The sequence below is a fragment of the Sinocyclocheilus grahami genome, unplaced genomic scaffold (genome assembly GCF_001515645.1).
Source record: "Sinocyclocheilus grahami isolate Dianchi unplaced genomic scaffold, SAMN03320097.WGS_v1.1 scaffold419.1, whole genome shotgun sequence".
NCBI lineage: Eukaryota > Metazoa > Chordata > Actinopteri > Cypriniformes > Cyprinidae > Sinocyclocheilus > Sinocyclocheilus grahami.
The window spans coordinates 400,509-424,413 of NW_015505598.1; the positions used below are offsets into that span (position 1 = coordinate 400,509).

At 40.1% G+C, this 23,905-nt stretch overlaps 2 protein-coding genes and 1 long non-coding RNA gene across 3 annotated transcripts in view; all 3 read right to left on the reverse strand.

Moving 5' to 3' along the window:
* Nucleotides 1–20,271, reverse strand: part of LOC107551226 (elastin-like) — a 37,565-nt gene extending 17,294 nt beyond the window's left edge. Inside the window, exons 1-9 of the mRNA XM_016232768.1 lie at nucleotides 20,157–20,271; nucleotides 20,018–20,062; nucleotides 13,245–13,250; nucleotides 5,774–5,854; nucleotides 3,737–3,769; nucleotides 3,573–3,626; nucleotides 2,463–2,519; nucleotides 1,734–1,766; nucleotides 924–968 (exon numbers count right to left, since the gene is read on the reverse strand). Of these exons, the coding sequence (XP_016088254.1) occupies nucleotides 924–968; nucleotides 1,734–1,766; nucleotides 2,463–2,519; nucleotides 3,573–3,626; nucleotides 3,737–3,769; nucleotides 5,774–5,854; nucleotides 13,245–13,250; nucleotides 20,018–20,062; nucleotides 20,157–20,271 (469 nt within the window). The remainder of the gene's footprint in view (nucleotides 1–923; nucleotides 969–1,733; nucleotides 1,767–2,462; nucleotides 2,520–3,572; nucleotides 3,627–3,736; nucleotides 3,770–5,773; nucleotides 5,855–13,244; nucleotides 13,251–20,017; nucleotides 20,063–20,156) is intronic.
* LOC107551280 (uncharacterized) lies at nucleotides 17,929–19,509 on the reverse strand. The gene is made up of 4 exons (XR_001604746.1): nucleotides 19,431–19,509; nucleotides 18,530–18,610; nucleotides 18,362–18,432; nucleotides 17,929–18,216 (listed from the first exon to the last, which is right to left on the reverse strand). It is a non-coding gene; the product is annotated as an uncharacterized lncRNA (long non-coding RNA).
* Nucleotides 20,272–21,014: 743 nt separating the features above from the next.
* Nucleotides 21,015–23,905, reverse strand: part of LOC107551227 (elastin-like) — a 40,028-nt gene continuing 37,137 nt past the window's right edge. Inside the window, exons 20-21 of the mRNA XM_016232769.1 lie at nucleotides 21,129–21,197; nucleotides 21,015–21,034 (exon numbers count right to left, since the gene is read on the reverse strand). Of these exons, the coding sequence (XP_016088255.1) occupies nucleotides 21,015–21,034; nucleotides 21,129–21,197 (89 nt within the window). The remainder of the gene's footprint in view (nucleotides 21,035–21,128; nucleotides 21,198–23,905) is intronic.

Below are 23,905 nucleotides of genomic sequence, written 5' to 3' on the forward strand. Positions count from 1 at the left end.
AGATTAGGGGACACATATTCACTATTAAATATTAAGAGTTTTCCCTCAATAAACTTTTAATTTGCTGCTTATTGGGAGTAAGTAATGTAGTTGTTGTAATAGTTATGTTTAGGTATGGGGTAGGGTTAAGGGATCTAGAATATGGACATGCATTAATATGTGCTTTATAGCAACTAATAAACAGTCAATATGCAAGTAATAGGCATGCTACTAAGCAACTAGTTAGATAATTATGTTCCCTAATCTAAAGTGTTATCGTAATTTTATTGTAATCAAAAGAATGGTCAGTAATTTCTATTAAATGTTCATAATTTTGCTGGTCAACAAACAAATGTTTTATTTTTTTCTATAATCAAATTTATGTATTGAAGTTCATAAAAATACTGTAATAAAGATATTGGCATTATGTAATTGGGGTATATTTTCATGAATGGTTACTTACATACTTCTTTAATATGAAATAAATAAGTTAAAAAAAAATTGTATTTACTCCAAATAGGCTGTGTCCTAAACTACTCATATATTTATATCATGAGTAGCCTGTACACCTCGAGTGAATATGATTTCAGACGTTTTTCAAAAGTGCTATTCATTTGTTTTGGTGTAAACATTTAATAAGTATAAAAAAACCTAAATATAAAATCTTAAAATACCTACAAAATGTTCTCTCACCATATTTCGGAGGTTTAACTCCTGCTGGATACCCTGCAAAACCATAAATTCATTTTAGAGAATGAATCTTTTAGTTCACAATTTATGATTCATAATGACTGCTTAATTGTTATGAGAATTTAGTCAAATTTAAATTTTTTAAATTTAAGACTTTTAGGATTTAAGCACAAGTGAACTGTAATTTTAATGTCTTGAATAAATGGCTGTATATATAATAAAAATACCTCCAGGTACACCTCCAGGTACTCCACCTGGTACTCCACCTGGTACTCCACCGGGTACTCCACCGGGAACACCTGCCCATGGATGAGATTTGTCATTAAAATCACGATGAAACAGAAATAGTGACAGATCTGTATTTCCATAATGCACATTCAAGTGTAGTGGACTATAATAAAATAGAGCATGGTTTGGTTATGTGCCTTGGTTGTTGATTGGATGTTGATTTGTGAGCGTGGCTCTCAAAAGAAAGATGAAAGAGATGAGTGTGAGCTTGCAGGAGTGGAGTTTACAAGAAATCGTGCATACGTCGCTAGAAAAAATCCTGGTCCTAGGAACCTATTGGTCTAAATATTTTGTATATCTTTTTTTTATCTGACACATTCAGTTCAGTTCATGGAACTCTCTCCTAGTGAGATGATGATCAGAATCAGTTTTTCATTAACGAAGACATAAAAATATTTTCAGATTGGTGGGTCTGGATTTGAGTTATGACATTTTGATTAAAAATGTAATAAATTTTATTTTCAATTTGAGAATGTCAATCATTCATAATAAGTCTATAACTTGCATTTATAAAAACTAATTTTCATTTCATGCCAACATTTATTTCAGTTTAGAGCAGGGGTAGGCAAGAGGTTAGTGCCAACCAAACACGCCTTAACTAGTTAATCAGGGTGTTCAGGATTATTGGAAAATAACTGGCAGGTTTGTTGGAGCAGGGCTGGAACTGAAGTCAACAGGAAATTAGCTCTCCAGAAGCAGGATTGGAGACCCCTGGTTAAGAGAATTTCTGTAGTATATTGAAACTCCTATTTGCTATAAAAATGAAAAATAATTACCATATTTAGGTGGTTTTGCCCCAGTCCCATATCCTGTGAAAATATGAAATCTGCTTTTACTTTGGGTAAAAAAAGCATCTATACAAATACACATCTGAGAAAATCTATCCATCATTCTGTGACTGGCGAGAAATCATCCACTTCTTTCTGCTGGACCTGTCTGGGACCAGTTCCTCGCTACTGTCTGGATATCATGGGAATTGAACTCTGCTGGTTTGAGTTCTATTGTACCTCATATTTTTATCTTTTCAGAATACCTTAGAGTGAAGGGGTTTCTTAGTCTCATCAGTTAACTACTGGTGGATTCAACTACACCATCTCCAACTAGTGCTCCAACTACACCAACTCCAGCTGAAGACTGAGCTTCTGGTCTTCCTGGCAAGTCCAGTGCAACACCATCATTATTCATCTAGGCTCATCAACAATATGAGGTAGCTTTACTACTAAAGGAAGATCAGACCCTTCCTATCTGAAGATCCTACCCTTCCTATGCAGCGGTGCATTTGAAGTTCAGTGAACCAAAGAGCGAGAGACTGCATGTTACACCTCGTCTCACTACATGGTATACCATTCTCTGTCTGCATCAAGTCAAGGCTCGGCTGCATAGCTACTAACTTGTATATTTCTGAGCAAGTTTAGAACACAGCAAGAATTACAGCACATCATGTTGTCTCATCAGGGTTAATGTTGCAGTGTACTGGCTGTATATTTGGAAATGTAATACTTTACCTCCATATCCAGTTCCTATTCCAACTCCACCTGGGACTCCACCAGCTCCACCCAAACCTGATGACAACAATGACACAAGGAAGGACATGTTATCATAACTTGTATATTCTGGAGCAATGGAATACCATTAAACGTTGCAGGGCATTAAAGTGCCACATGTTTTGATAAAAGTAGACAAGAGTGAAAATGAAAACATGTTCAGCAAAATTCTGATTTCATATTTTAAACAGTCACGGACTCTTCAAAAGAGGTCCATTCTCTAACTGGCAAACTAAATCTCAAGTCTATGTAATTTCTCCTTAGAACTTGCATGTCTACCCATTTTTACTAGTCAGCCGACAAAGGTAGTCAACAAACCATCTTGCACTTCTGTAGCGGAACTATAGTTTGCTTATACTGCTTCAGTTTCAACTTATTTCCACTTTATGTAATTCCTAATGTCTAATTTGCTGATTACAAATCACAAACATTCCACAGAACTAAACAAATAGTGCTGATTTGCACACCTGTATAGTTTAGGAGGTTCATTTGTTACAGCTGAACCTAATAATCAGGGACCGTTTTTTACATTTTTTTTTTAACCTTATTTAGGGGTCCGGCCCCAGTTCCATTCCCGTAGACTACAAAACAAAAAGTGGTGCCAGTTCTTTCACAGCAGCAAGCTTATTTTGAGTAAAGCAACATATTAATAAAACAAACATGCTTGGTCATGGTTTCAGTCCATTGAACATGAGCTACATTTTTAAACATTTTCAAACATTCAAGAACAATCTGTTTCAAGGAACATATTTACAGTACAAACATTGATTTATATCTTCAAAGCCGAAAGTAATTTAACAGGCTTTTTGATTTAGGGTTGCAACAGACTCTTCAAATATTAAATAGAAAAATGTTTGTACATAGCTAGGCAAAATCAAAAACAGTGTAAACCAGGAAGAATTACTGAAGAAAAAAAAGAAAGAAATCCAAGCAGTTTCTAAATGAAAACACTGTTGATTACCTAAATTCAAACTCAATAATGTCTTTTGTTTTAATTAGCATATTTACTCACAATATAAAGAGCTGTTATAGTCATTATAGCTCTGCTCATTGAAAGGCATTTTTGCTTACCTATTCCAGGCACAACACCAGTCCCACCTGGTAAACCACCACCAGCACCCAAACCTAGACAAATAATTTTTATTTAGAGCAGTACATTCAATGTTACTAAGATCTAGCTTATATATATCTTGCTTATATCGATATATCTATATATAATCAATGAATACAAATACCATATTTTAGAGCCTTGGCACCAGCAGGGTATCCTTAAACACAAAAATATGAAGTTGAGCAAAAAAAAACAAAAAAAAACACACACATGCTGAGGTCCATGCATTTTAATCCAAAATTTCAAAAGGAGGTTTAAAAGAATTAACATGTCTAACATGTCATCTATACAAATACACATCTGAGAAAATCTATCCATCATTCTGTGACTGGCGAGAAACCATCCACTTCTTTCTGCTGGACCTGTCTGGGACCAGTTCCTCGCTACTGTCTGGATATCATGGGAATTGAACTCTGCTGGTTTGAGTTCTATTGTACCTCATATGTTTTTCTTTTCAGAATACCTTAGAGTGAAGGGGTTTCTTAGTCTCATCAGTTAACTACTGGTGTACCTCAGGGTCTAGTTCTTGGCCCCCTCCACTTCTTGATATACACAACTACTCTGGCACCTATCATGCAGGTAGATTTTTTTCTTCCACTGATTTCCTCATAACATACAGACATGCAGTCTTATGATCACAAAGTGACTGCATCTTTACTTGCCTCAGCCTGGATTCAACTACACCATCTCCAACTAGTGCTCCAACTACACCAACTCCAGCTGAAGACTGAGCTTCTGGTCTTCCTGGCAAGTCCAGTGCAACACCATCATTATTCATCTAGGCTCATCAACAATATGAGGTAGCTTTACTACTAAAGGAAGATCAGACCCTTCCTATCTGAAGATCCTACCCTTCCTATGCAGCGGTGCATTTGAAGTTCAGTGAACCAAAGAGAGAGAGACTGCATGTTACACCTCGTCTCACTACATGGTATACCATTCTCTGTCTGCATCAAGTCAAGGCTCGGCTGCATAGCTACTAACTTGTATATTTCTGAGCAAGTTTAGAACACAGCAAGAATTACAGCACATCATGTTGTCTCATCAGGGTTAATGTTGTAGTGTACTGGCTGTATATTTGGAAATGTAATATTGTACCTCCATATCCAGTTCCTATTCCAACTCCACCTGGGACTCCACCAGCTCCACCCAAACCTGATGACAACAATGACACAAGGAAGGACATGTTATCATAACTTGTATATTCTGGAGCAATGGAATACCATTAAACGTTGCAGGGCATTAAAGTGCCACATGTTTTGATAAAAGTAGACAAGAGTGAAAATGAAAACATGTTCAGCAAAATTATCTGATTTCATATTTTAAACAGTCACGGACTCTTCAAAAGAGGTTCATTCTCTAACTGGCAAACTAAAAAATATGTATTGGAAAATGTTAGTAAACGAAAATTTTATAAAAGAAAATTTATTGATAAACCATTTCCAAATCTCAAGTCTATAATTGAGGCCATGATTGACAAAGGCCAGGGGGGCAATTTGGCCAGGACACCGGGGTTACACCCCTACTGTTTACCAGATGTGCCATGGGATTTTTAACGACCACAGAGAGTAAGGACCTCGGTTTAATGTCTCATCCGAAGGACGGTGCTTTTTGACAGTATAGTGTCCCCATCACTACACTGGGGCGTGAGGACCCACACAGACCACAGGGTGAGCACCCCCTGCTGGCCTCACTAACACCTCTTCCAGCAGCAACCTAGTTTTCCCAGGAGGTCTCCCATCCAGGTACTAACCAGGCTCAACACCTGCTTTGCTTCAATGCACTCCTGAGGCCACAATAGCTTAATTTTTGACTGGACAATACCCTACCAACAATCCTTTATTTAAGTACAGCTTAACAAGTCAAATTTTTTTGTTATAATGTTAACACAAAGCTCTATTACAAAATTCCAGTGCAAATGGCAAAATAAAAAGCACAAACAATTGGATTTATCTTACATAGTATTACCAATGCACCTAAATCATAGAAAATAGTCAGACCCATACCATATTTAGAAGGTTTGGCTCCAGCTCCTAACCCTATAAACATTTATCACTATTACTAAACATCAACCCAAAATAAACTATAATGAGAAACAAACTTAGCTTAACTGACAAACAACAGTTGTGAGAAATTGAGAGACAGTTGAACATATTCAGACCTCCAGCCCCAGGGACAGCTCCAGGAACTCCTCCGAACCCAGCAACAGAACCGTAGCCTGGGACAACACCGGCCCCTCTTGCTCGAATTGAGGCAGTAATTAAAGCAAAAGGAGCCCCTACCAATTATTGAGTACATGTACAGTAAATGAACATATTTTCCAGAATGCCAACAATTCACTATAAATGTTTTTTATTGGTCTTATGAAGTATTCTAATTTGCTGAGATAGTGAATTGGTGGGTTTTTGTTAAATGTGAGCCAAAATAATCACAATTAAAAGAACCAAAGACTTAAACTACTTCGGTCTGTGTGCATTGAATTTATTTAATACACGAGTTTCACAGTTTGAGTTGAATTACTGAAATAAATGAACTTTTCCATTACATTCTGATTTATTGAGATGCACCTGTACATGTGAAATCAGATGCATCTGAAATATGAAGACAAAGCACAGTGCACAGTTGTACTCATGAGCCTCTTTTCCACTGTCGGGTCAGTGTGAGCCAGGGCTAACAGTGTGCCGGGCGGGGCCAATGGCCTCGAGCCGCAAGCACCAAGGCCAAAAGCAAGCTGTGTTTCCACTGTCGAGTCAGTAGCCCCGCAGCGCAAACCTAAAGCCTTTACACACCTCCTTGGATCAAACGTCCCAAAACCCCTCCCCTTTCAGTGGGTAGAATGCAAGTTATTCAGGTAGGGCACTATAGTGTCATCATCGAATGAACAACATGGAGAGAACCGAAGCAGCTGTTTGTTTGCTCCTTTAGGTGTTTTCTTGGTCGAAGATGAGGCAGCGAAGTCAAGATGCGAAGATGGAGGCTCAGCCATGGAAATGGTAAATGTTGTTCAATTACAAAATATAGTTAATTATTGTTATCTTATATTTGGTGCGACCCTAACCTGATAACATATAACTTAGCCCTATGAGATATAAGTAACATACGGAGTTGTTTTGATTATTGTTCTTTAACGTAAGCTTAAGCACTTTACTGCTCAAAAACAGATGTTTTGCTAGCATGACATCACATAATTAGAGAAGTAATGTTAGCCATTCATTGAACTATTCTTCGGATAGTACATCTGTTTATACATATATGTTTAAACATTTATGTTAATATAGATCTTTATGATAATTAGGGCAGTAAAGCATACTGTGGCGAGGGGGGCGTGGTTCAGCGAGGTCTGCAACAGGAGAGAGAGGCAGGAGACGAGCGATGCGTAAGTAGGTCAAGTGCAAATGATAAACACCTGTGTCTCGTTTCAGTAATTGGTGTGGAGAGACCGGATAAAAGCCACCAGTATCGGGAAACGAGAGAGAGAGACTGACTGGGAACTCGAGCCACACAGGGAGACTGGTTGCGGGAGCCGGAATTGTATGCAGATTTATATTCTGAGTTATTTAATAAGTGATTGGAAGCACAGTGGGCGCCACTTCTTTTGTTTGTGCCAGAGAGCCTCAAATAAAGCACGAGTCCCAGTCACGCCGACCCTGTCTTCTTCCTTCCACCCTTTGAACTACATCACACTGGTGCCGAAACCCGGGAAGGAAGAAGAACGCCGCCGTCGTCATGCAGTCTCCGTCAGGATCGCCATTTGCGGAGGTCATCCAATCACTCACGGGTCTTCACCAGGAACATCATCAGGCACTGCTGGGCATGAGGGACGATCAGGAACGGCATTTCCGAGCACTCATCCAAGTCCAGCAGGAAGACCGCGAGCTGTTCCGGAGCTGGATTGACCGGGAGGCCCAGCACCGCCCACTCACGTGCCTCTCAATAAGATGGGTCCCCAGGACGACCCTGAGGTGTTCATAGACCTGTTCGAGAGGTCGGCTGAGGCATGTGGGTGGCCGCAAGAGGACTGGCCAGTGCGGCTCATCCCCCTGCTGTCTGGAGAAGCGCAGGTGGCCGCACAACAGCTGCCAGTCCAGAACCTCCTGGTCTACAAAGACCTTAAGCACGCCATCCTCCAGTGGGTCGGCCTGAGTCCTGAGCAGCACCGCCAGCGCTTCAGGTCGCTGGACCTCGGAGAGTGTGGCCGACTCTTCGTGATGGCGCAACAGCTCCGGGACGCCTGCCGCAGATTGCTGATGGCAGAGAAAAGCGACGTTGAGGAAGTAATTGATAAAGTGGTACTGGAGCAGTTCGTGGTTCGGCTGCCGAGGAAGACTGCCCAGTGGGTCCAGTGGCACCGCCCGACGTCGCTGAAACAGGCCATCCAACTGGCGGAGGACCAGATGGTGGCATGCCCCGGGGTCGGCGAACCACTGCCATCTGGCTCTCTCTCTTCAAAGCCTGATTCAGCCGGAGGCATTGGATAAGAGCCGCGTGGTTAAGGTTCGGTGCGTGCACTGGGATGTGGTGAACTACCCCTTAATGTCGGTGGCTATTCAAATTTTCGGGGACAAAAGCATAGGGTAGAGGTTGCAGTTAGCCCGCACCTCAGACATCTGCTAATTTTGGGAACAAATTGGCCAGGTTTTAGTGTATTATTGGGGCATTTATGTGCGGATGTCTCTTGGGGGAAAGGAGAGCGGGGAAGGGGGGCAGTCGCACAGGTAGGAGAAGCTGAGTGGAGACCAATGGGAACTGAGACAGGGGAACAGAGGGCTGTTGAGAGGAGAAACCTTACAGAGTGTGATGATTTTCCCCTGGAGCTCTGGCCCCAGGAGGAGATCACCTCTCGCCCTCCCAACTCACTGACGTGGCCAAGGTGCAAGCAGAGTTTGCAGATGTGTTCTCGCCCCTGCCTGGTCGCACAAACCTCATTCAGCATCACATTGAGACTGAGCCGGGTGTGGTAGTGCGCAGCCGCCGTATTGTTTGCCTGAACACAAAAAAAAGTAGTTCAGACTGAATTAGAGGCGATGCTAGATATGGGAGTAATAGAGGAATCCAACAGTGATTGGGTGAGCCCGATAGTTTTAGTGCCTAAAACGGATGGTTCGGTCCGGTTCTGTGTGGATTATCGCAAGGTGAATGCTGTGTCGAAATTTGAAGTGTATCCAATGTCGCGGGCTTGACGAATTGCTTGATCGGCTGGGTTCTGCTCGATTTTACTCGACACTGGATTTAACAAAACGATATTGGCAGATCCCCTTATCACCTATATCCAAAGAAAAGACCGCTTTCACAATGCCGTTTGGATTACACCAATTTGTTACTCTTCCTTTTGGGTTGTTCGGGGCTCCGGCCACCTTTCAGCGGCTCATGGACCGGATACTCCGACCGCAGACTGCATATGCCGCTGCCTATTTAGATGACATTATCATCTATAGTAACGACTGGCAGCGTCATATGCAGGATCTGCGGGCTGTCCTGAGATCGCTGAGAGGGGCTGGACTAACGGCCAACCCGAAAAAGTGTGCGGTTGGGCGTGTGGAGGTCAGGTATCTGGGCTTCCACTTGGGTCACGGACAGGTGCGTCCCCAAATTGATAAGACTGCAGCAGTTGCAACCTGTCCGAGACCCAAGACCAAAAAGGAGGTGAGGCAGTTCCTGGGGCTGGCGGGATATTATAGAAGGTTTGTACCTAAGTATTCGGACCTCACCAGCCGCTGACTGACCTCACTAAAAAGGAAGCACCAGATCTGGTCCAGTGGATGGAGCAGTGCCAGCAGGCTTTCACCCAGATAAAGGCTGCTCTGTGTGGCGGGCCGCTCCTTCACTCCCCTGACTTTTCTCTCCCTTTTTTGTTGCAGACTGACGCGTCAGACAGGGGGCTTGGAGTGGTCCTGTCCCAGGAGATAGAGGGTGAGGAACGACCGGTGCTGTACATCAGTCGTAAGCTCTCGAAGAGGGAGACGATGTACAGCACCATAGAAAAGGAATGCATGGCGATAAGATGGGCTGTGCTCACTCTCCGCTATTATCTCCTGGGACAGGAATTCTGCAGGCCGGAGGGCCTGAGTCGGGCGGTGGGGGTATGTGGCTCAAAGATTCACAGATGAGCAGTGGCTAGAGGACTTCAGAGTTTACAGTGAAACATTCAAAAACATTTGTACAACTCTGAGGCCTGCACTACAGCGACAAGACACATCATACCGGTTATGCATTCCTCTGGAGAAACAGGTAGCCATTGCATTGTATAAACTTGCTTCAACCACGGAGTACAGGACAGTCACTAACCTGTTTGCTGTCAGTCTGAACTCTGCTTGCCACTGTGTGCATGACTTTTGCAAGGCTGTGATTGCAATACTTCGCCCAAAATTGATCAAAACACCTGATCAAGCCCAACTGTCTGCGATGGCAGATTATTTTGAGAAGAGGTTTGGAATTCCACTGTGCGTGGGTGCTATTGATGGTTCTCACGTCCCTATTTTGAAACCTCCACAATACCAATCTGATTTTCACAACAGAAAAGGTTGGCACTCCATCATTTTACAAGCAGTTGTAGATGGTAAAGGAATGTTCTGGGACCTGAATGCTGGACAGCCAGGAAGGGAACATGATGCTAGCATCCTCAGAAAGTCATGCCTTTGGACTTGGGCCACAGACAGCTTTATGTTCTGACATGAGTAAGTGCACCGTGAACTGACATGGACAAACAAAAATGAATGACTATTTTTATTAAGTAACATTAATATGCCGACAGCTCTGTCTGGTGCCGGGTTGCCAGATTTTCGCTACAAAACCCGCCCAATTACTACTCAAAACTAGCCTGAAAATAGCCCAATTGCTTTCGAGGGGTCCCCCAGTAAAAATCACGTTCGGGGGTAAAATACACATTTTTTGGAGGGGTTCTCCAGGTATTTGATAATTCAAACTGCGTGATTGTCACTCACGTGAACGAGCACCGATTTGCCTCTGATTTCGGGCATTTGTCGGCGATTCCGCAAAACCTGTCGGCGAGTGAAAAATCGGGCTAAAATCTTGCAGTGTGAACTCGGCATTATGCAATAACTTCCAATAGCCTCCAGTAAAACAGCAAAGTTATAACTTTGTTTATATATTAAATGTGTATCAGTGAACAAATACAAGCGTGCTTTGAAAATGTGTATACACAACAAACAGGTGTTTGTGAAACATACTATTTATAAACAGATAATAATAAATAAAAATAATAAAAAAATAAGAAACTAAGTCATTGTCCATAATGTCATATCACGGAAAGGACCTTCTCTGGGCACCGCTTTGTCCATTGTGTGTTTTTATGGCTTTATACTGCACCCCCAATTTCTTTAACTTATCTTGAACTTGCATCATAGTGCGCTGGATACTTAGCTTTGCGAGTTCAGCAATGATGTATTTTATTACATCTTCGGTCCTGCAGACGCCATCAAACTGGCATTGTACATTGTCCTCTGCCCAAATGCTTAGAAGAGCCCTGGTATCTTCCACAGACCAGTACTGGCAATTCTCCATTTTCAGTTTAGTTCGAGCTCTTTGCACGACGTAATACAGCGAAATGCGCATCTTGCCGCAAACACTCTTACCTGACTACTCGCTTACCGGAGATAAACTCTGCCTTTCACCTTACCCCCGCCTCAAGCCCCAGTTGGCCCGCTTTGGCCCAAGGTATTTGGCGGACCAAAAAACCCTGGGCGTTGGCCCCGAGGAAGCCCCGATGAGGCATGATCAAGCCCCGGAAGTAACAGTGGAAATGCGACTGGCCCTGGCACACACTAGCACGCTCGCTTTTGGCCCGACAGTGGAAACGTGGCTATGGATATTTTGTGCAGTGGCTTCTAAGTGCCTCAAGAAGTGATTTGATTGTTTGTTCTCACTCACCTCCAGCTCCAGGGTACAGTCCTCCAACACCAGTTCCAGCTGCCCCACCGAAATGTTGGGAATATTTAGCTGCTTTGGCTTGAGCAGGAGTAAGACCTTAGAAAAAAGAAATGGTTTTGAGACTCCATGATCATTATAATGTTTTAATGTTCTTCTAGATATTTTGTATAGACAGTTTTTTTTAACCTCCCGTTGCAGGATAAACCCCTCCAGCTCCTGGCACAATCCCAGCACCACCAGGACCAATCCCAGCTCCACCAGGAACTACTCCTGCACCTAGAACAAGGCAGGGCCATGATCTCTCAGTTTGACATTTCCAATGCTTTATGTCATGGTTCTTTATTCCTGCTCCTGGAGGACCACTGTCCTACAGAGTTTAGTTCTAACCTTGCCTGTAGTTTTATAGCAATCGTAAAGACATTGACTGCTTGTTTGGGTGTGTTTGATTGGGGTTTAAGCTACAGTACCTGGATTGAAACTCTGCAGGACAGTGGCCCCCCAGAAGCAGAAATTAGAACCATGGTATATCTGAATACGAAGGATCCTAAATATGGATACATGCTTACCATATTTAGCAGCTTTTGCCTGAGCAGGGGAGAGGGCACCAGGACCTTGACACATGGGAAAACACAAAACATTTATCAGTGGTGAATCATTCTAATAAAGTGACTGTCATTTAGCACTACTGCACAGAATTTATCTCACCCCCTGTCCCAGGAAAGAGTCCACCTGCGCCTCGTACACCACCAATACCAGTAACACCAGGACCAGCACCTAGTGAAAGAAGGTTTGCTATCAGATTTAGATTATTGGTTGACATTGTCAAAATCATACTCTAGATTTAATACTATCACATGGAATTTATATTAATGGCATTGAAATTCTGCAGCAGAGCGATGATATCTCAGATCATTATCTAGTCTCGTGTGTACTCCATATAGCTAAAGCTGTAAATTTAACTACTTGTTACAAATATGGTAGAACCATCACTTCTACCACAAAATACTTCTTTGTAAGTAATCTTCCTGACTTATCTAAATTCCTCAGCATATCCAATAGCTCAGAAAATCTTGATGATGTAACAGAAACTATGGACTCTCTCTTTTCTAGCACTTTAGAAAAGAGCATATGGTTGCTCCTTTACGCTTAAGGAAGATTAAGAAAAACAGTCCGACACTGTGGTATAACAAGCACACTTGCACCCTAAAGAGAGCAGTGCGGAAAATGGAGCTCAGCTGGAAGAAAGCAAAACTAGAGGTATTTCGAATTGCATGGCGGGAAGGTACCTTCTCCTACAGAAACACATTAAAAACGGCTAGATAGTTGTTAAAAGAAAACAAACACAACTCCGGGCCTTTATTCAATAAAGAAAATCATTTAAGAAAAATAAAGCATCAACAGGCATTGACAATTCTCAACAGCATAGCAGTAATGACTTTATGAACTACTTTACTTCCAAGATTGATACTATTTTAGATAAAATTGTAACCATGCAGCCATCAGCTACAGTATTGTATCAGACAGGGCACCATAGATCCCCTGAGGAACAATTCCACTCATTCTCTACAATAGGAGAGAAAGAATTGTATAAACTTGTTAAATCATCTAAATCAGTGTTTCCCAACTGGGGTGCCGCGGCATATATACAAATATGGTAGAACCATCACTTCTACCACTAAAGACTTCTTTGTAAGTAATCTTCCTGACTTATCTAAATTCCTCAGCATTGCATGGCGGGAAGGTACCTTCTCCTACAGAAAAACATTAAAAACTGCTAGATGTTAAAAGAAAACAAACACAACCCCAGGCGTTTATTTTGACCCTGGGGTGCCATCTGTCGAGAGCAGGGGTGCCATGTAAAAAAATCCTTTTTTAATATTTTTAAATTGCTAAAATGTTCAAAAAAGCATCTATTATATAATATCCATTTCTGATGTTGCCAATAATTAGAGATGCACCGAAATTTCGGCTGAAATTAGTTCACCGCTCAGGTTTCCCTTTCACGTGGTGTGATGCTCTGCGTATCTATTATCCCGCTCTATGCGTGTGTGTGCTCCGCTCAGTCGGTCCACTCGTATACCGTTCATGCGAATCGGAACAGCAAAGTCCGCTCAAAAATTGAGCCGACAGGAAACATCGATGCAGTACAGTATTGTTTCTGTCTGCAATAGCCCTACTGTGTGTAACATGGTGTGGTATATGGGCAACTCTGCCCTCTCATTCATTGATCTGCTAGCCGTTATGTTATGCTCACATGTTCTGATAATAATAGCTTTCTAGGACTAAACATTATACTTGTCATTTTTTATTCAGTTCAAAGTTTGAAATCAAGCTATCTCGTGCTACTGCACCAACATTACCCCACTGTAAAATAATTTTAAAAAACACTGAGTGAGCAAAAACTTGTGAGATAGCTAGTTATAATGGTAATTAAATAATGTTTACATATGTATAAAAGCCTACATTAAAATCTGTCATATAAATTGGTCTCTTCATTAGAAATTAGCCTACTGATTGTCTCCATTGATGGACAACATTTTTTAAATAATATAAACCGCGGGTCACATCCGGCCCGTGAGAGAAAAATGTTTGGCCCGTGCTAATTTAAAATAATGTGACATGAAAATTCAAATGCAGCTTCAGAAAGCTACATTAACTTACATTGTGTCTACACTGGACGCGAGCAGCGCGGTGAGACACAATTAAATACAATAGAACTCGTTATAATCATTGATGTAAATCCCCGACAGTAAACTGCTGACTCGTTCTATTTATAACGTACTGACACAACGTTCAAATGATTTGCAATGCTTTGTCGCGTCCAGTGTAGATACGATGTGACAGCAAAAACATGGTGAGTGTGAAGAAAAGAAAAGTGGACACGGAAAATAGATAAATAAAATGTGAATGGACTGAACAGTTTTGAGTGAGTGAGTGACTGATATCTTTGTTATGGAATACATGTGCTTACAGTTTTAACGTACAAGTTTGCTTTAATTTATTTTCAAGATCTGAGGTAAAATATCTATTGTTGCTTTCACTATGGCTATAAATAAAATGCAAAATAACATTCAAACTCACATTAGACACTTTTAACATTGAATAATGCACATAATCATTACCTGAGATTATCACTGTCATATTTTGTATGTTGTTCCTGCTGAGGCGTCGCAGAAAATAAAAAACGTTCCTAAAAAAGAATTCCATGTTGCTTATACTTTTTTATCGTGTCTGGTCTGGTTGGGACACACGGTGCTACAGTTTGATCCCCCCCCAAAAATCTAAGCATAACAATATTAATAATGACAAATCTAATAATTGAATCTGCAATTAGGGAAAGTGGAGAGAAGAGATCCAGGCTGGAGATGAGCAGGAACAGCTGATTTGCATGGCAGACATGGAGATCCAGATTTTTTGTTTGTTCATTTGTTTTTAATATTCAACAGGCAAAGTTCTTCTCTATCTAAATGCAAAAAGTTCATAATTGTTTGAATAAAACAGACTACTGGGGAATTTTTTTTTATTATTTTAACAAAAGCAACAATAATATAATAATGGTAATAATAATAACAATTATATATATATATACACATAGGTCAGTGGCCCTTGGCTTGGTATTGTTGGCAGAATTCGGCCCTCAGCGAAACTAATTGAGTAATTGATTTACTATTATAAATTTGTCATTGTCATTAGGATGTGTCGCAAATACCTTCAAACTTGCTGTTATTTCCTCTTATAAATAAAACACTACTTGACCCAAAATAATTAGGTAATTACAGACCGATCTCGAATCTCCCTTTTCTGTCAAAGATACTAGAAAAGGTAGTATCCTCACAACTGTATTCCTTCCTAGAGAAAAATGGTATCTATGAGGTTTTCGACCACAACATTCTTTTGAATAGACTAGAAAATTATGTTAGCATTAGTCAAAGTACATTGGCATGGTTCAAATCATATTATCTGACCATGATCAGTTCGTAGCAGTGAATGAAGAGGTATCACACCGATCACAAGTGCAGTATTGAGTACCTCAAGGCTCAGTACTAGGACCGTTACTTTTCATGCTTTACATGTTACCCTTGGGAGATATCATCAGGAAACATGGAGTTAGCTTTCACTGTTATGCTGATGATACTCAGCTGTATATTTCTTCGTGGCCTGACAAAACATATCAATTTACAAAACTAACAGAATGCATAGTTGATATAAAAAACTGGATGACTAGTAATTTCTTACTGCTAAATTCTGAAAAAATAAATTATCGGGCCAAAAACCCCGCATGTAATGTCCTAGAATACTGTTAACACTTGATGGCTGCTCTGTTAATTCTTCATAATCACTTAGGAACCTAGGTGTGCTATTTGATAACAATATTTCCTTCAAAAGCCATGTTTTTAGCATTTGTAAAACCAAATTTTTCTATCTCAAAAGTATATCTAAATTACGACCTATGCTCTCAATGTCAAATGCAGAATCGTTAATTTATGTGTTCATGACCTCAAGGTTAGATTATTGTAATGCTTTATGGGTGGTTTTTCTGAGTGCTTAATAAATAAACTCCAGCTGGTCCAAAATGCAGCAGCTAGAGTTCTTACTAGAACCAGGAAGTATGACCATATTAGCCCGGTTCTGTCAACTCTGCACTGGCTCCCTATTAAACATTGTGTACATTTCAAAATCTTGCTAATTACTTATAAAGCCCTGAATGGTTTAGCTCCTCAGTACTTGAGTGAGCTCTTATCGCACTATAGTCCTTCACATCCGCTGTGTTCTCAATACTCTGGACATTTGATAATACCTAGAATATAAAAATCAACAAATAGGAGAATATAGATCCTTCTCCTATTTAGTGCCCACACTCGGGGACAATCTACCAAACATTGTTCGGGAGGCAGACACAGTCTGTCAGTTTAAATCTAGATTCACGCGCCTCTGGCTTGCTTAGTTTGGGACACTTAACTTCCAGCGAAATTGTCAACTTGATTGCACATACTTTTTAAACTGAACTGAGCTGGACGATCACTGAATCAATGATGAACTGACTTTAACAGAAATTGAGCATTTACTGTTGTCCTTTTTTATTATTACACACTATTTTTCCTATTTTATACTGTAAAGTTTTATTTTAGGTACAAATGTGTGCGTTAACATGTTATTAAGGTTTGTCGGTTAGTGTTTTTTTTTTGATGATGTAAAGCAGTTTATATAGAACTTTATTTGAGTATGACCAAATTTAAATAAGAAAAGACAAAAGGTACTCATCAGACATGCATTTAAATAATGTTCCCATCACTATGCGTAGTTGTCTTTAACAATAGCTGATAGTGTAAATAATCACTCTTACTGAATAGGACCTGATTTACACAGGAAACAAAAGGTGCCCATCAGATACCCATGTAAGTAATGTGCTTATCAAAAAAGCATAATTGTCCATATCAATATCTGCGTGATAGTATAAGTGATTCTATTTGAATAGGACCTTTTTTGAATAGCAATGAATTAACAGTTTGTAAATTTGAGACACAAAGTCTTTTAGATTTTTGTGCACTCACTTTTACTTTTATCATATTGGCATTTGCTAGTTATTAAAATCAAAAGCTTTATGTTCTGACATGAGTAAGTGCACCGTGAACTGACATGGACTAACAAAAATGAATGACTATTTTTATTAAGTAACATTAATATTAATACATTAACATTAATATGCCGACAGCTCTGTCTGGTGCAGGGTTGCCAGGTTTTCGCTACAAAACCCGCCCAATTACTACTCAAAACTAGCCTTAAAATAGCCCAATTGCTTTCGAGGGGTCCCCCAGTAAAAATCACGTTCAGGGGGTAAAATAAATTTTTTTTTGGCGGGGTTCTCCAGGTACAATTCACATTCCAGGGCCTAAATATCACGTTATTGGGGTCGCTTCAACCTGCTGACATAAAAAACAACCAGCGGCAATTATGGATTTGGCAACACTGGTCCACAAACTATGTTTCATATAACCCCTCCCCGAACTTCCCGCTGCCCTGTATCTTGGTCTCTCATTGGCTGTAGGTCATCGCCGATGTGTTTTTCAGTCAGAACTAATTTCACACAGCGTGATTGTGAATCGTCGACAGCTCCAGATATTTAGCATGCCAAATATTTCACAGGCGTCGGCGACGTGTCGGCGATTCCCTCAGATCGCGTCTTTGATAATTCACACTGCGTGATTGTCACTCATGTGAACGAGCACTGATTTGCCTTCGATTTCGGGCAAAACCTGTGGGTGAGTGAAAAATCGGGCTAAAATCGTGCAGTGTGAACTCGGCATTATGCATTAACTTCCAATAGCCTCCAGTAAAACAGCAAAGTTATAACTTTATTTATATATTAAATGTGTATCAGTGAACAAATACAAGTGTGCTCTGAAAATGTGTATACACAACAAACAGGTGTTTGTGAAACATACTATTTATAAACAGATAATAATAAACTAAAATTATTTAAAAATAAGAAACTAAGACAGTGTGCTTTAAAGCAAACAGAAAAGCTGTAGTGTCCATCTACTTTCTCTGGAGAAGAGCTGTTGCCAAATTTGTGAAGACCGAAGCAAAAGCCTCAGCTTCCTTCTTTCTCTGAGACATCTCTTCCCGTCTGAGTTGTGCCTCAAAATCCAGCTCCTCTCTTCTCATCATAATTTCTTTGTTCATTTCTTCTCTTCTTAACTCAAGCTCTTCTTCCAGCTGTTGCGGTGTTATGTCGCGCAAACAGAAAAAAAAAATACATGAACAATAAGCTCCACATCTGGGATGTACTCTGAATTCAGATATTGTGAGATCTGTAAGGTTTGATCCATCTATTTAACAGGTACATTACACTCCAAATTACCTGGTCTGGTCCTTTGTGGAATGTGATGTGATCCCCCTCTGATTACTGTAATGTCTTGGGGACTGTCGTGTCTTTGAAATAAACATACATTTAGGCATAATTATTTACTGACAACAAACATACAAATATGCAATAATTCTTTGGTGGAATCTGTTTATAGTAGCATACCAGGTATAGATGTTAGCAGCGAAGGTATTGACGGTCCTTGCTCAACTTCAGACTCCAAGAAATCGCTCTGAGATTCCAATTCTAACACAAAAAAAAATAAAAAATAATACATAAATAAGTACACATGCATGTCAGTCACTAGCAATATTTGATCTGTTTTGCATGTTACGTTGGGTTGCTAGCAAGGTAAATTAACTCACCGACTGTTGTAGCTGCCATAGTATCCCGAGTGGTCTCTCCACTAATGGAGGGACGGTGACCCAGCACACCGTCCATAATGTCAAATCACGGAAAGGACCTTCTCTGGGCACCGCTTTGTCCATTGTGTGTTTTTATGGCTTTATACTGCACCCCCAATTTCTTTAACTTATCTTGAACTTGCATCATAGTGCGCTGGATACTTAGCTTTGCGAGTTCAGCAATGATGTATTTTATTACATCTTCGGTCCTGCAGACGCCATCAAACTGGCATTGTACATTGTCCTCTGCCCAAATGCTTAGAAGAGCCCTGGTATCTTCCACAGACCAGTACTGGCGATTCTCCATTTTCAGTTTAGTTCGAGTTCTTTGCACGACGTAATACAGCGAAATGCGCATCTTGCCGCAGACACTCTTACCTGACTACTCGCTTACCGGAGATAAACTCCGCCTTTCACCTTGACCACGCCTCAAGCCCCAGTTGGCCCGCTTTGGCCCAAGGTATTTGGCGGGCCAAAAAACCCTGGGCGTTGGCCCCGATGAGGCATGATCAAGCCCCGGAAGTAACAGTGGAAATGCGACTGGCCCTGGCACACACTAGCACGCTCGCTTTTGGCCCGACAGTGGAAACGTGGCTATGGATATTTTGTGCAGTGGCTTCTAAGTGCCTAAAGAAGTGATTTGATTGTTTGTTCTCACTCACCTCCAGCTCCAGGGTACAGTCCTCCAACACCAGTTCCAGCTGCCCCACCGAAATGTTGGGAATATTTAGCTGCTTTGGCTTGAGCGGGAGTAAGACCTTAGAAAAAAGAAATGGGAGACTTTTTTTTTAGACTTTATGATCATTATAATATTTTTAATGTTCTTCTAGATATTTTGTATAGACAGTTTTTTTAACCTCCCGTTGCAGGATAAACCCCTCCAGCTCCTGGCACAATCCCAGCACCACCAGGACCAATCCCAGCTCCACCAGGAACTACTCCTGCACCTAGAACAAGGCAGGGCCATGATCTCTCAGTTTGACATTTCCAATGCTATATGTCATGGTTCTTTATTCCTGCTCCTGGACTACTGTCTAACTAACCACTGTCCTGCAGAGTTTAGTTCCAACCTTGCCTGTACTTTTCTAGCAATCGTAAAGACATTGACTGCTTGTTTGGGTGTGTTTGATTGGGGTTTAATCTACAGTACCTGGATTGAAACTCTGCAGGACAGTGGCCCCCCAGAAGCAGAAATTAGAACCATGGTATATCTGAATACGAAGGATCCTAAATATGGATACATGCTTACCATATTTAGCAGCTTTTGCCTGAGCAGGGGAGAGGGCACCAGGACCTTGACACATGGGAAAACACAAAACATTTATCAGTGGTGAATCATTCTAATAAAGTGACTGTCATTTAGCACTACTGCACAGAATTTATCTCACCCCCTGTCCCAGGAAAGAGTCCACCTGCGCCTCGTACACCACCAATACCAGTAACACCAGGACCAGCACCTAGTGAAAGAAGGTTTGCTATCAGATTTAGATTATTGGTTGACATTGCCAAAATCATACTCTAGATTTAATACTATCACATGGAATTTATGTTAATGGAATTGAAATTCTGCAGCAGAGCGATGATATCTCAGATCATTATCTAGTCTCGTGTGTACAACGTTCAAATGATTTGCAATGCTTTGTCGCGTCCAGTGTAGATACGATGTGACAGCAAAAACATGGTGAGTGTGAAGAAAAGAAAAGTGGACACGGAAAATAGATAAATAAAATGTGAATGGACTGAACAGTTTTGAGTGAGTGAGTGACTGATATCTTTGTTATGGAATACATGTGTTGGTTCTCAGTGAGTTCACAGTTTTAACATACAAGTTTGTATATATATATATATATATATATATATATATATATATATATTTAGTATATATGTATATATATATATATATACACACTGTATATAAGTTGGTATTGTTGGCAGAATTTGGCCCTCAGCGAAAACTAATTGAGGAACCCTCCCATAGACCCTCTTCTAACTATTATAAATTTGTCATTGTCATTAGGATGTGTCGCAAATACCTTCAAACTTGCTGTTATTTCCTCTTATAAATAAAACACTACTTGACCCAAAATAATTAGTTAATTACAGACCGATCTCGAATCTCCCTTTTCTGTCAAAGATACTAGAAAAGGTAGTATCCTCACAACTGTATTCCTTCCTAGAGAAAAATGGTATCTATGAGGTTTTCCAGTCCGGATTTAGACTGTATCATAGTATTGAGACTGCTCTCATTAGGAGAGGGCACCAGGACCTTGACACATGGGAAAACACAAAACATTTATCAGTGGTGAATCATTCTAATAAAGTGACTGTCATTTAGCACTACTGCACAGAATTTATCTCACCCCCTGTCCCAGGAAAGAGTCCACCTGCGCCTCGTACACCACCAATACCAGTAACACCAGGACCAGCACCTAGTGAAAGAAGGTTTGCTATCAGATTTAGATTATTGGTTGACATTGCCAAAATCATACTCTAGATTTAATACTATCACATGGAATTTATGTTAATGGAATTGAAATTCTGCAGCAGAGCGATGATATCTCAGATCATTATCTAGTCTCGTGTGTACTCCATATAGCTAAAGCTGTAAATTTAACTACTTGTTACAAATATGGTAGAACCATCACTTCTACCACAAAATACTTCTTTGTAAGTAATCCTCCTGATTTATTTAAAAATAGATTAGACACAATTAAATACAATAGAACTCATTATAATCATTGATGTAAATCCCCGACAGTAAACTGCTGACTCGTTCTATTTATAACGTACTGACACAACGTTCAAATGATTTGCAATGCTTTGTCGCGTCCAGTGTAGATACGATGTGACAGCAAAAACATGGTGAGTGTGAAGAAAAGAAAAGTGGACACGGAAAATAGATAAATAAAATGTGAATGGACTGAACAGTTTTGAGTGAGTGAGTGACTGATATCTTCTCACAATTATATTCCTTCTTAGAGAAAAATGGGTGAGGATTTCCAGTCAGGATTTAAACCTTATCATAGTACTGAGACTGCTCTCATTAGAGTTACAAATGACCTGCTCTTATCATCCAAATGTGCTTGTATCTCACTATCAGTGCTACTGCATCTTAGCGCTGCATTTGACACTATCGACCACAACATTCTTTTGAATAGACTAGAAAATTATGTTAGCATTAGTCAAAGTACATTGGCATGGTTCAAATCATACTTATCTGACCATGATCAGTTCGTAGCAGTGAATGAAGAGGTATCACACCGATCACAAGTGCAGTATTGAGTACCTCAAGGCTCAGTACTAGGGCCGTTACTTTTCATGCTTTACATGTTACCCTTGGGAGATATCATCAGGAAACATGGAGTTAGCTTTCACTGTTATGCTGATGATACTCAGCTCTATATTTCTTCGTGGCCTGACAAAACATATCAATTTGCAAAACTAACGGAATGCATAGTTGATATAAAAAACTGGATGACTAGTAATTTCTTACTGCTAAATTCTGAAAAAAATAGATAATCGGGCCAAAAACCCTACATGTAATGTCCTAGAATACCGTTAACACTTGATGGCTGCTCTGTTAATTCTTCATAATCACTTAGGAACCTAGGTGTGCTATTTGATGACAATATTTCCTTCAAAAGCCATGTTTTTAGCATTTGTAAAACCGCATTTTTCCATCTCAAAAGTATATCTAAATTACGACCTATGCTCTCAATGTCAAATGCAGAAACGTTAATTTATGCGTTCATGACCTGGTTAGATTATTGTAATGCTTTATGGGTGGTTGTTCTGAGTGCTTAATAAACAAACTCCAGCTGGTCCAAAATGCAGCAGCTAGAGTTCTTACTAGAACCAGGAAGTATGACCATATTAGCCCGGTTCTGTCAACTCTGCACTGGCTCCCTATTAAACATTGTGTACATTTCAAAATCTTGCTAATTACTTATAAAGCCCTTAATGGTTTAGCTCCTCAGTACTTGATTGAGCTCTTATCGCACTATAGTCCTTCACATCCGCTGTGTTCTCAAAACTCTGGCCATTTGATAATACCTACACAGTAAAATCCCGAGTGGTAAATTAACACTGCTCGGAGCATATATGGTCCCACTCTAAAAGAGTGTTAAAGTTAATGAGATAATTATGTGATTAATTAAGTGCTGATTGAGCATTAGTGATGAACAGCTGCTGTTAACAAGCAGAGTCACTGAAGAAAAGAGAAACACAAGAACTACAACTGACTTCAGCCATAGCCTTAGATAAAATCAACTGAAATAAAAGAAGACATTAAATCTCTCAAGATCTCAGCAGAAGATGATTAATCATCTCCACAAACAGCATCTCCAGCTTCGCACATTACTAACCAGTTTGAATTTTTGTTTGTCATGCGTCTAAAAATGTCTTAAGAATTAACAGAGATTTAATTAGAAAATAATACAATTTGAAGTCACCGTTGTGGAGATAAGCGTTTGCTTTAGTTGGGCTCTTGACCCTTGACCTTTTTAACATTAGCTTTTTTCTGGTTGCTGTCACTGTGTTTATGGAACACATTTGTTATGGCAATAAAAACCAAGAGAAAATGTGTTCAGATTATATATATATATATTTATTTATTTTTTTTAATGAAAATTTACTCATTTGAAAGCCCTTTTTTTTTTATAAATGACGCTGTTGTCGTGATGCAGCCAGGTTCACTGATGTCACCAGTGGTAGTGTGTAACATAGTTTATTGATCATAACTGAATTTTCATGAAACAACAGGAAGAGCTTTAAAAAGACTTTGCACACCAGTTTAGAACATCTGTGCTGTTTAGACACGCAGACATCAAGAATCAGCATATGAATCTCAACAATGGTGATGATCATCAGACAGATTCATGCTGCATTGCATTCTGGGTGCACCAATCATAACTCATCCATGGCTCCCAGCATGCATTGCAACACGAATAAATGATGCAGCTGCATTGTCTTAGTATTTTCTTTTATTTTTACTATTTGCATTTATTTTAGTTATTTTTTGTTGTGACGTTTTACTGCCTTGTTTTGTGACGTTCAAAAATCACACAAAAATTATCAGAATATTTTGTCACCATTGCTGAGATTCACATGCTGATTCTTCATGTCTATGAGTGCCAGA